Below are 13,883 nucleotides of genomic sequence, written 5' to 3'. Positions count from 1 at the left end.
AAGCCTAAAAACACACACACAACAAATAAATACTGCAGAAGTGAGCTGTCGGCGGTTCACAGATTGAGGGGCTACACAATGCTTGTACCAGAGCAACACAGAAGGGGGAAAATGAAGGAAGGCAACGAAGCGATGGCGGTTCCAGCCATTGTGCTTCCTCCCCACGATGTATTTATGAAAACTAAATATTATGTACTTCTTTTAATAACTTACGGGCAAAAATGCCTCATCCTTTTTCTCTCTCTTTCATAATACATTACAAGTAAAGTATAATATCCCTTAATCACGAGGAATTCTGGGTGTTTCAGATGGGGTGTTCACTCCTTGTAGGTCCATAAGAGCAATACTGTTTTCGTAACGTGGAATGAGCTATAGGGTGGAAATTTTACGTACCAAGAAAATGATCGCATTTTGGAATGGAATTATACAAATTATGCAAAGCCGGGGCAGGGTTTGTAACATGATCTGCTTCTGTGTGTATCATAATGAACAGCTGTAAAAGACATAACACTGTGAAGACTGTAAATATTACCTGTAGTGTAAAACAATCCGTGTGTGACACTTATGAATTGTAGGTATATAAATTGGATCCCTCGAAAACGCTAACCAACATAACAGAAAATTTTGTATTATCATTTATTCCATTAAAAATCTTTTAAATACATACAAACTTTGTAAATTTACATGTACAGAATAATTTATTTCCAGGCAGTTATTGTTAGTAAATACATATAAACTTTGTAAATTTACATGTACAGAATAATTTATTTCCAGCAGTTATTGTTAGTAAACTGCCTAAAATATTTAGGTATTACTTATAAATGAAAACCAGAGCTTTGCTATCAGGAAGAAACAAGCTCGGTATCACACTTAGTTCTTGCACAAAGTACTGAAAAATTAAAATAATACAAGTTTTCAACAACTAAATACAATACAGTATATTCAAGTAAATATTTCTCTTCGAGCCCTTCTATAGTTCATTTTTGTCTAAGATTGCTTTTAAGCAAGTAATTAAATACTTTCTTCAATCAGGGAAATAGCTCCCCACCTGGGAGTGAGCCGCTGTGTACCAAGCTCCCCGTTTACGGGGTTAATTACCAATGAACCGATCAGGCTATTGCAAAATGAGTTATACCAATATTTTCCTTGTTTAATTCTGCATTACAGTGTATAAGGCAAAACTGTTTTTCAAGTTTGTCAATTATTTTTTTATTGTGGTTGTAGTAAATACTGTCCGGGTTATTGGCTTCTTCCCTAGGAACCTCTCACTTAAAAATATACAAATGGAAAACTACTAATCTGATGGTAACAACATTTTTATATGTTATAACCACATGTATTCGTAGTGATACTCAAGTTACAATTTTTTCCTACCACCCAAAAGAAAGTTCTTACCATTTCTCTACAGCAACTTTTTCACAGCTCGTGATAAACATACAACAGGAAACTTGGGCATGTTTTGAAGCAATCAGTCATCAGTAACTACAACCACTGCAACCATACAGTGTGATACTGAATTTATGACGAGTAATATTGATGGGAAGTGTGTGTTGAACTGTGCGATTAACAGCAGGTGGGGTGGTGAAATCGGGTACAGTATTGTGGCGTTCAATAGTAAACACAGCATGCAAAGAACAGAGGTTTTTTGTTTGCTTTCAACCTTTGATTTTATTTCCTCGTACAAATTTCACTTCCGATCACCTTTTCTCAAAAGAACTTTGGGCATTGAATAACAGGTTTACAAAATATGTCACACTGTAGGGTTGTTTACATATCTTTATAACATTTAATTCTTTTAATATCCTTCGTCTGAAAAATCACCAAGTTCCGATGAATCAGAACTGCTGTCATTCATGTTGATTATGATTGGCTCGAAATGAGGGATATTTTCAGACAGTCCATCTTTCTCCCAGCAGTAGTCTTCAATTTTCTTAGCATGTTTTTTTACATGGTTTTGCAGAGTTCCAAAGAAATTGACATACCAAGAAATGTATTTACTATAACAGTTTTAGGCAAGGCTTTTACTTGTGGGGAATGTCTTATTCATATAAAAAGTGCATATATTTCTTAGTATTGTGGCCAAAGTAAATCATCAAGTTGGATTTTCGAACAACCCGGCCTCAAACCTTGCTTCTTTCTTGACCTGGATGATATATTCACCTTTGAAGCAGCTCCTATTCTCTTCACTGACGACAATGATAATCCAAGACAATCTGTCACCGTCTGGTATACAGTGAACCTCTTGTCCCCTACCTTTCCCCCTCACTTTGAAGGAAACAAATAGCACTCAAAACCATTGCAAGTTCACCCTCTGACAACAGTGGTCTTGAAGGCATCTTGAAGTGATGTGGTTAACATGCAGAACACAGGAACTCTGAAAATAACATGTGGACAAACCGAGGCGTACACGGCAACCCTGCAATCAGTTTCACCAGCCCGCTTGCTGTTAATCGCACGGTCCAGCACACACACAACTTCCCAAAAATAATTTTCATTAATTCAGTATTACACTGTACGGTTACAGTGGTTGTAATTTCTTATAATTACAACCGAGTGCTTCAAAACAAGGCCAAGTTTTTGGCTGTATGTTTATCCTGGGCTGAGAAAGTTGCTTTAGAACAATGATAAAAAATTGTAACTTGAGTATTACACTACGAATACATGTGGCTATAACATATAAAACCTTCATTATCATCAGATTTAGTATTCCATATAAATATTCTCAAGTCAGCAGTTATTAGAGAAGAAGCCAAAAACCTGGACAATATTTACTACAACCACAAATAAAGGATAATTAATGAACTTCAAAAACAATTTGTGTTTTATGCTCTAATGAACAATTAAACAAGGAAAATACTGGTATAACCAATTTTGAAATAAGCCTGTCAGTTTATTTGTAATTAATGCTCAAACTCAAATGTCCATAATAAAATATCTGACAGTAAATTCAAGGTTCTGTAATAATTATCTATGCCTCAGCTACTGAGTTGTAGACTTCTTAAAGTGGTTCCACCTAGGCAGCCTGCCTAAAAAATTTTACATTCCAATTGTACTATCTAGCAAAAAAGCAGAATTCTACTGCATAGTTCCTATGCCTGCCTTAACACATTCACCGCCAACTGACATGTTTTTTATTGTTGTTAAAGTTGGGACTCTCAGACCCAGTATACTTATGAAGAGACTAAGTCTGTGATGTCTTCTTCCTCAGATTCTTTTAAATGCCTTCTCAGAAATGATGGTGAAAGAAGCACTAGCAAACATTAATATGGAAGATGGGTGAGGATAATTAAATCTGCTGATGATCAAGCAATTTTGGCTGAGATTCCATCATCCTTACAGTGTACATGTACAATGTCTAGACTAGCAACAACAGCAAGAAGGTACAGCATGAAAATCAATGCCTCAGAAACTAAATGTTCGGTTCAAGCATGATTGGCCAGTAATTTTCATCTAAAAGTCACTGGAACAGATACTCAGCAAGTAAAATAATTTACTTACCTAGGTCAAAAAATCATGGAAGATGGTAGATGGTCAACTGAAATCAGATGCCAGATAGCTCAAGCCACTGTGCACTTCCACCATGATAGTTTTGCTACATCTGAGAATCTTCAAAACATTAACCTGGGCTATATTATTATATGCACCAGAAACTTGGACATCAAACAAAAACAATACCAGCAGACTTGAGGCATTTGAAATAAAGTTCTTCAGACAAATAATTAAAATTCCATGGGCTGCAAAAATAACCAACATTTATAAATGTTTATAAAACAGATCATGGAGGACAAGGGCACAAGTAATTACGTAACAATGAAGAGAGCTGCCAATGATCGTGCCATCTGGAGATGATGGTGGTGATTTTGTTTTAAGAGGAAGTGCAACTAGGTAATCATCCTCTCTGAACGCATTAAGTGAAAAAAATGAAAATAAAACAAAATTATTTATTCAATGAAGGAATTTCAAAATTAATTATGCAATAAAACAAAAATATTGTATTAATCCGGTCTCATGTTACGCCTGTCTATGGAGCGTCCATAAGATGTCTGCGAATTTCACTAGCTGACGAGTGAAGTGAAATATATCCACAATCATGCTAATTTCGTTCAAGGATCTTAGGGTCTGCATAAACCAAGAGTTCCTGTGCGATTCTGTTCTGCACCTGGGTAAGTGAAAGATGACAGCCTGTCGGGTGTTGTGGGAAGGACATGAATTGGGAGCAACTGCAGTAAATTGGGACAGTCAAGGAAATTACCGATACATTTGTGTATGAAACGTGCGCTGACATACCTGCGCCTTGTTCTAAGAGACTCAATACACATGTTTGCACAAAACAAATCATAATCTATTGACGACAGCTTGATACCCAAATACTTTTTACTGATCCATTTTAAGAATCTGATCTGTACTCGCTCTAAGGCATTAACTAAGTATTGCTGTGAAGAGATCCACACTTCAGAGCAGTACTCTAGACTACATCGTATAAGCGAGAAATACAGGGTTTTCAAAGGTACAACAGATTTAAAACTCTTGCAATTTCTTTTGAGGAAGCCTAACATTTTAAATGCTTTGTTAACAATATTTAACACATGCTCATTGAAAGATAGACCATTCTGATTACTAAAAATAACACCAAGGTCGTTAATTTTATTAACACGCTTCACTTGTTGATCCTTTATATGATAATTGAATACACTGACTTGCGATTTTCTTGTGAAGGATCACTGCACTTTGAAATATTTAGGGTTAAATGCCACTTTTTGCACCAATCACTAATATTATTTATATCAGACTGTAACAATTCATAGTCACTCATCTTTTCAATTACCCTGTAGAGTTTAAGGTCATCAGCATAGAGCAGGTAGTTGGTCGAACGGATTTGTGATGGCAGATCATTAACAAATAGAACGAAACACAAAGGTCCCAGTAGTGAACTTTGTGGAACGCCAGACATAGGCTGATAAGGACGAGAAATGATACCCTCGTGTTTTACTGAACATCTCCTGTCGTAAAGATAGCATTTAAACCATTCAATCAAGCTTCCACGAATGCCACATACTGACAACTTAGTCAGAAGAACATAATGCTGCACAGAGGCGAAAGCCTTGGAAAAGTCCGTGTACACGGCATCTACCTGCTTGCAATCGTCAAGAGCGCTAGATATGAAGTGGGAGTACACAGCAAGATTGGTGGTAGCTGAGGGTTACTGGACAAAACCATACTGGTTAATATTAATTAAACCACTGACTGCACTGTGCAAGGCTTTGTACACGACTCTTTCCGCTACTTTGGAAATGAGTGACAGAAGAACTACTGGTCTGTAATTAACAAATAAAGATCTGTCACCTTACTTAAAGACTGGAATAACATATCCTTTCTTCCATTCAGACGGGAAATTGCCTGTACGAAGAGACCAGTTGATTATCGTCGCTAGTAGGGTTGCCAGCTCCTCAGCACACTCACGTAACACAATTCCTGGAATGTGATCTTGACCACATGACTTCTTCGTATCCATCGCATTCAAGATGTTGCAGACTTCCGATGCCGAAGTTACCACTGATGATTAGTTAATTTTCCAGACACGAAAGCAAGGTCCAGAAAGTTATTTCCTCGTGTTGGAAAACCGCAAACTTAGCGAAGATTAAATTCATTGGTGATCTCTAAAAGAAAGCAGGCTTCCTCGTTGACATGGGTGAGGATAGGATTAATAGATCCCGGATTGTCCGAGGCCCAGGCTAATTGGCTTATATTGAAATCACCGCACACGATAATAGTGTCATTTTGTTTTGCTACGCAACTGATTCGAGCCAAGGTTTCTCTGAAGTCTGTGAGTCGTACTTTCACCTCGTCCGGGGGCAGGTAACAGCAGACTATGTACAGCGCTCGGCCAGGGGAAGGGGTGGCTTTCACAACAACACATTCCCAGTTTCCCACTAGGTCAGGTCGTTGCACTGCACTGTAAGCAGAATTCACTGCTATTAAAACGGAATATCGGGATGAGAGTGATACAGGAATTCTCTCTAATGATTTACAACTATCAGAGTATGATGTATGAACGTACTTCTTAGACATGCTGGTTGGGAGAAGCATGAGACCATTTCTTCGTTTTGTAGGAATCCGGCCTGGCATGACAAGTACATCTTGTTCACTGAAATTATTCATACAGTTGACTGCACGTTTACGATCATCAAAAGGAATAGATTTTATCTGAGAAGTCTTTAATACGTTTCGGTGAATTTTAGGCTACTTCCCTTCTTTCTTGAATAGTTCCTTTAAATTTTTAGCTTTTTAGAGCCACAAGCAAATACAAATTGAAAGAATAAACGACACACCTCCTGTCCTCTGAAGTGATAAGTTGTGTAGTTTCTTTCCTGTCATATTTTCCTCTTAGTAGCTGTCGTCATTGGCTGGTTTTGTACTAAAGCATTCATCGCACCCATCATTAACATGCGGTGGTGATTGACAGGTTCTCCACAACTGTAATCCAGTTCCTGACATTCTATTCTCGAAGAATGAATGAAACATTCGGGCAAAAGACCAGTGCAATTTCTTGTACAGCCACAAACCTTGTTTATAAATTCTTTAACCTCCTCCGTATAATCGTATAAAGCTTTTACGATAGCATCTGGTGCATGAATAGACCCTAACATAGTGAGAATTATTACTCCTTATTTTGGAGCCTAATCTATTTTAACTTTTTAATAAACTTAAATTCACAGCTATATGAATAATAAGGAAAACAACCACACTTCTCCACACTATGAAAAACACTGAAAGACTGCATCGGTATTCGAAAAGTTTGGAGCAGACATAATGTTTATGAAACCTATTACATTTAAAAGTGCCCAGCTAGGGTTTATTTATCACAAAAATAAATTATCCGAGTCATCTTATCTTATGTTTGCGCAGCTGTGAGCGCAAGCGAGTAAGTGTGCGGAGCCTCACTTACAATGCGAAAAGTGGTCTCTTTTCTTAGTATTAAATAAACCTAATGTTTTAGCAGTGATCATTGTCAGAGGGCTTTTAAATTCAAGCAGTGAGTTGATGACGTTCTAAGCAATACATAGGCATCAAAAACGAAAATTCGATATTTTACTCACTTGAGTGTTTTTCTTATGCACGCACACGTATTATAATTTAAATATAAGCTGGATGACAGATGAAATTCTAGAACTTATGGATGAAAGGAGAAAGCACAAAAATACAGATCACATTCAATACAAAATTCTAAACAAAGCTGTACGCAGAAAGTGCAGAGAAGCCCGAGAATTATGGATGACAGACAGATGTAAAGAAATTGAGATCCTTCAAGAGAAGCATGACTATTTTAACTTGCATAAGAAAGTGAAAGAACTTGCTGGTTTGAAACGGAGACGATATGGTCAAATTTTGAGAGATGTCAATAATAAAATCATCTTGGGTGTGGAAGGGAAACTCAAACGATGGAAGGAATATATAGAAAATATCTTCAAAGATGACAGAAATGATCCTCCTTCACCCGACGAGAGAATAAATGAAAATAGCCCTGAAATAACAAAAAGTGAAGTTGTACATGCCGTAAAACTTCAAAAGAATGGTAAAGCAACTGGACCTGACGGTGTGTACGCTGAAGTTCTCAAAGTAATAACAGAACAGGAATCTACCGGCCTCAATATCTTAACATCACTATTCAATCAAATATATGTATCAGGAGAAATACCATCAGACTGGCTGAAATCAACCTTCATACCACTACCGAAGAAGCCTAACTCGTCTCAGTGCGATGATTATCGTATGATAAGTTTGATGTCTCACGTGTTCAAAATATTCTTGCAAATCATTCACACTAGAATATACAAAAAATGTGAATCCCACATGGATCAGAATCAGTTCGGTTTCCGAAATGACGTTGGTACACGTGAGGCACTCTTCTCGTTAAATGTGTTGTTACAGAGGTGCAGAGATATGAATGTTGATGTCTATGCCTGTTTTATAGACTGTAAAAAAGCTTTTGATTGTGTCAGGCACAATAAGCTGATAGAGATTCTGAGATCAACAGGTATTGACTCCGGTGATTTACGTATAATCAGTAACCTGTACTGGAATCAGTTTGCAAATGTCAAAACTGATCAAGGAACTTCAGAAACTGCTTCGATCAGGAAGGGCGTCCGCCAGGGTTGTGTACTGTCACCTCTGTTGTTTAACATTTACTCAGAGGCAATCTTTAAAGAAACATTGGAAGACTATGGTGGGATCAAAATTAACGGGAAAATCATCAACAACATCAGATATGCAGATGATACTGTTGTCATACCTGATGACATGCCTGCCCTCAGTGCATGATAAACTCCTTAGTTCAGCACAGTGAAGAGTTTGGATTATATGTTAACCCCTCAAAGACGAAACTGATGGTGTTCTCTAAGAAGACAATTCGGACAAATCTCACAATAAAAGATAAAATAGTTGAGCAAATATCTGGGTACCATCTTGGATGACCAATGTAACTCCAAACGGGAGATAATATCTAGAATTGAGCAGGCCAGCAAACAATTCATTACCATGAAGATATTCTTTGTGAGGTCAGATCTCAGTCTCCAACTACGAATTCGTATTATCCGCTGCTATATATTTTCTGTTCTCCTATATGGATGTGAAAGCTGGACTCTGGATCCAATCATAGAAAAACGTATTGATGCCTTTGAAATGTTCCTGTATCGCTGTCTCTTGCGGATATCCTGGGAAATGAAAATCTCAAATGCCGAGGTCCTTCGTCGGATGAAAAAGCAAAAAGAACTACTGCTCACCATAAAACAGAGGAAAACGCAATATCTAGGACATATCATGAGAGGTATCAGTTATTACAGCTTATTATCGAAGGGAAAATACAGGGGAAGAGATCTGTTGGGAGAAGAAGTTCATGGCTGAAAGACCTTCGAAGATGGCACTGCTGTACTTCAGAAATGGCATTCCATTTTGCGCTGTCAAGATCAGAGCTAGTTACGTGGATCGCCAACCTCCGCTCGGAAACGGCGTCTCAAGAAGAAGGTAAAATAGGAAATTGACAAAAATGCCTGGTTCAAGAAGATTGGACTCCCAATACTGAGGGTGGCACCAGAGATCTTTAACATGCCAACCATGACAGAGTGCCAAAACCGATAAACTTAGGATGAGTTGGACACAATACCACTTCCCATCATTACCCAATCAGTCTGTGACAACTTGTTCATAATGGATATCTCAAGAGCAAGACTGTGGAATACACCTCCATTGAGGCAGAACATCAGGAATTAAAAAAAACACACACACACACACTCTCTCTCTCTCTCTCTCTCTCTCTTTTTTTTTTTTTTTCCTCCTGAAATGTTGCACCATGTAGTGAGAAGTTTAATTCCCAAATACATTAATGGTTCAGATGTTATTTGGTAATAATTCGAACATTAAGACCATTCACTTGGGAAGATAATCTCATCATCTTGCAAAAAACACCTACCACAACCAAGTGATGTAGAATACATTTACTTACAACTCAGAAGTGATCCTTCCTTTATACTCATGATTACCAAAATCTACACAAGGCATTCATGTATAAAAATTTACTTTTCACTGTATACCAAAATACTGTACTTACCATCACAACTAGATTTTCCACATTTTGCTAGAACTGATTTAATTCGACCAGCTAAATCTGCAACAGCTATTTCACCAGCAACAACCTCCAAGGGTGTGCCATTTGCACCAATGAAGAATACAGATGGAACAGGAACAAGTTGGTCTTATTAAGTTAAGGAACAATACTACTGCATAATTATACTGTATACTACATCAAAAGCACACAGATATTTAAAAAAAACACAAGAAATACAGTAATAGCTCATTTAACCCTTAACTACTGACGATCAAATTATGTGCAGAGTTACTAACGTGAGGTCCCACGGACTGCTGCTGGAAATATGGATTAGAAAATGCCAAAGTAGTAATTTCAATGTACTGACTATGTGTTCTAGTAAACACACATTAATGAATTAAAATATATAAAATGTAAACAGATAATAGCAATATAAAGCACCAAATATAATAATACTTGTAAGATTGCATTTTTTACAGCACAAAACAAGAGGCTTCGGAAATGTTTGAGAATTCACAGTCTGCAATAAACATTTATCTAACTGCACCCTAAACGTACTGTTCACATAATGGAGCATATTAAAATGTACTTACAAAGGTGCCCAAAGTAAACACAAAAGAACATGCAACACTTCAGCCATGAGTGAGGCAGTGGAGTGAGCGGATGTACGGAGTAGAGTGCTGAACATGGGCGATCCACTAGTGCAGTACAGGGCATCTATAGGAAGGTGAAATGGAGGAGTGAAATGTGAAAAAGTGAGAGGAGAGATGAAAAATGGGCAGCAAATGGGTGTATTGGTAACCTTGTTGGTATTACAAGTCATTAATCTCATTTTTTGGTCCGTATTGACAACAGTGATCACATTCAATTTACAAAGTATACATTTATTATTCACCTATTCAACACCTACAATACCACGTTTTGTGGTTAAATAATCATAAAAGATTGAAAAGTTGTGAACATGTTTTGCCCTTCTTATTGGGCATCATCAGCACATTAGTTAATCTTAAAACAAACAATTTTTTAAAGAATGATTACACTATTGTTTATGAAAAATTGAGATGAGATATGTTGTGATATTTAAAAAAAAAATTCTTTGAAACAGTAGTTAAGAAATATGACATGGGAAGTATGAGCACATGATAAAATTATTGTAGTATATTTTACAATATTGTCTAAAAAATTATTTGTGATAAGAAGTTTTTAAAATCGGCATGTATCTGGAACTGAAATGGTTCCTTTTCTTAGTGAAAGTCAGTAATATTTGCCGTGGTCGCTGCTAAGTAGTCAGAGGATGAATTTTGTTTTAAATTATACGTTCCAACTGTTAAATTTAGGTTAAGAAGAAGTAAATGGTGTTTCTTCGTTGAGTTGAATTGATTTAAGATACACTCTGGCGTAATCATTGAAATGGAGAATAAGTTGGAGATTTATCTGTGTTCGAAAATTGTGTTGATTTTCACGTATAAGTTTAGTCTTGCAGATGTTGTAGGAATCTCGACGGATAGAATGTTGTTAAATTGCAAAAGAATAAAAAGACGTATTTGATGTGTGTGTTTAAAATGTATGTGATTGTACAGTGTTGTGGATTGCATAAAATTGGATACTTACTCAAATGCCGTGTGAGTATCTATCTTGTTTTGTTAGCAGCGTTGGTCTGACTGGAGTTTCTACTTCGCGTGTTGTATGGGTGTGACGGAGGGAGGGGGGCGAGTTGAGGGAGAGTAGAACTGGGCGGAGTATTTATTACGTTACATGTAATTAATCTCATAATGGAACCGTATTGAGGATAATATATTAATAAAGTATTTATTACGTGTCGGTATCGGTGTGGGAGGGGGACTATTTGGAGACTCACCCCTCAAAGTAAGTATTCCTACTTGTACAGAAGAATTAAAACCAAGACAGTCTCAAACTACAGTAAGAAGACCTTCTTGGGCAGGTGGTTTGGTCCCCGGCAAGCATCGAGGAAGGCTCTTTCCTTTCTGCTACTTCAGATATCGTAAAACGTTATTTTCCTATGATTCCAACATCCGAACCAGATATGGAACTGCCACCCACACCTGAAGTCAAAACACTCCTGAACATAAAGGATACATATTTGTGCAAACTGACGATAACTCTCACTTCCACTATCTAGTTTAATCACTATGAAGTCGTCTGATTCAAGCTGGGAAGATATAGTACTATCCTCAAGAGTTGCCAATGTCTTCCTTGATGAATCATCTTGACCTGTGAAGAAACAGAACATGTAAGTACCAGTACATCAAGATCACTCCAGGCAACAAGTTACTAAATAGAGTACACATCCTTAAGACACAAAAACTGAACCGAGCTTAACCTAGCGTTCAGGGAATCCTAGTGAAAATTATCATTCAAAAATAGTTCTTGAAGCGCAGAAACGCAGTGTGTCCCTCCCATAACCTCCAAGTACTTACAACCCATCAAACCCCTTTCTTCTGGTCATGTGTCCGTACTTGAGGACTTAAGACATTTTCAGCCGATCACTTCTTGTGTCAGGATGTGTACAATCCAGCAATATTTTTAGTAAGATTGGCTGCGATGAGTAGGAAACGATTACGTCATCAGATCAAATTTAATGCCACCTCGCAGTAATACAGTTGCACCATGGTAAATTTTCAAATAATACTTTTATGGATACTGATTACTTTAAAACCAACCTTCAACAAAGACGACAAATACAGCTCGTCTTGATTTGCAGGCTGCAACAGCTTCGGCAATACTTCCCTCGAACCACCGCATAACAAACACTACTATCTGACGAAACAAGAAAGCGAAAATGATATGCCTCTTCTCAGGAAATGAAATTGGAGTTCTTTCCTTTTTTCTGGAAATGAAACACCCGATTTTACACTTAAAAGCTCGGCACAACAAATTCCGCACTGCCACTCAAAATTTCGACGCTTTCAATGAACAAAGTTTATTTTTCACTAAGTTCTAGCGATGACGTTTATTTCTTTACCTACACTGTTATAGTACACATTAGAGGCGGAAAACTATCGATAGCGCTATCGATAGTTATCGATAACGACCACTATCGTCATACATCGATAGTCAGTTGCCTATTATCGATAGTCAACGATAGATTTTTTTTTTTTTTGTGTGCTCAGCTGTTGAGGAGTTTGTTTCAATTCATAGGTGTGCATTTAAGTATCTCTGCGTACCTGCGACTTCGGTGCCGGCAGAAAGACTATTTAGCATTTTGGAAGGTGGGATTCTCCATTCAACCTAACCTTAGTTGAGTTGATGCCAATACGGGAAAAAAAAAAAAAAAAGGATATTTATATGTTGTCAGAGACTGTATGTAGGCGAGAGAAAATAGGTACATTTTAGGTCAAAGACTTCATGAAAGCAACTGAAAAACTCTCCTGCTATCTGCTGAGAATGCTATAAAACATTTTCCAAAGATATTATAATACCCGAGAAAACGTCGGGAGATAGCAAAATGAACACTGCAGCTGAACGAGAATTTCTTGGGCGTTCACGTAATGGGTAAGCGCGTGCAGCCCAAGAATGTCTCGGACGTGCCCCTGAAGAGATTTTTGAGTGATTCCGATTTGAATTTCAGAAATTACATAGCATGAAATATTCGTGCTTTCTACTGATTTTTTGTGGATCGTCTTCAATAAATGTTTTATTTTCGGGCATAATGATATGATTCGTTCCACTTTTTAAAAACTATCGATTACTATCGATAGTAGAGCTCTTAATATCTGAAAATATCGATGGCGAATACTAACGATAGTTTGCCGCCACTAGTAATATCCGCACACTTTATCTTGGTGCATTTACACCCTAGTGCTGAATCGGTCGACCTCGGCGATCTTCGAGATTCGTACTGGCAACCTTTGAAACACAAACTATGAATCGCTTAAGCATCGTAGTGCAACATCTGGCGTACACTTTACGTACTAGAACTGTTGTTGTTTACACAACAAAGCCAAAGTATAGAATTCTTGCTAGGAACAAGATTCACATTGAGAAATGTTTTATAATGTTATATAATGTGTATGTGACATAGTTGTTGGCCTAAGATGATAACGGTTTAGAAATTTCATATCGATCGATCATATTCTCGATTCAATTCAGATTTCATTTTCATTCAGTTGGCAGCACCAGGCAGCACTATCGATACCGGGACAGCTCCCTCAAGACCAACGAGCTAGAAAGAGGACTATAGAGTGGCTATTGGACCGCCATATTTGAATCTACTTGAAAGCCACGTCCACCATATTGTAAGCGATCAAATCGAGTGGGCGTG

The 13,883-nt window shown here is 37.5% G+C and overlaps 1 protein-coding gene across 1 annotated transcript in view; it reads right to left on the bottom strand.

Annotated features, from left to right (window-relative positions):
- The window catches only part of LOC136874064 (UBX domain-containing protein 4), a 104,353-nt gene extending 91,744 nt beyond the window's left edge, over positions 1 to 12,609 (bottom strand). Inside the window, exons 1-3 of the mRNA XM_067147582.2 lie at positions 12,283 to 12,609; positions 11,699 to 11,833; positions 9,605 to 9,748 (exon numbers count right to left, since the gene is read on the bottom strand). Of these exons, the coding sequence (XP_067003683.2) occupies positions 9,605 to 9,748; positions 11,699 to 11,833; positions 12,283 to 12,364 (361 nt within the window). The 5' untranslated portion in view covers positions 12,365 to 12,609. The remainder of the gene's footprint in view (positions 1 to 9,604; positions 9,749 to 11,698; positions 11,834 to 12,282) is intronic.
- Positions 12,610 to 13,883: the final 1,274 nt, after the last annotated feature.

This window comes from Anabrus simplex, chromosome 5 (genome assembly GCF_040414725.1).
Source record: "Anabrus simplex isolate iqAnaSimp1 chromosome 5, ASM4041472v1, whole genome shotgun sequence".
In the NCBI taxonomy this organism is placed as follows: Eukaryota; Metazoa; Arthropoda; class Insecta; order Orthoptera; family Tettigoniidae; genus Anabrus; species Anabrus simplex.
Note: the sequence above shows the minus strand (reverse complement) of the source record. Positions and strands in the feature narration are given on the sequence as shown.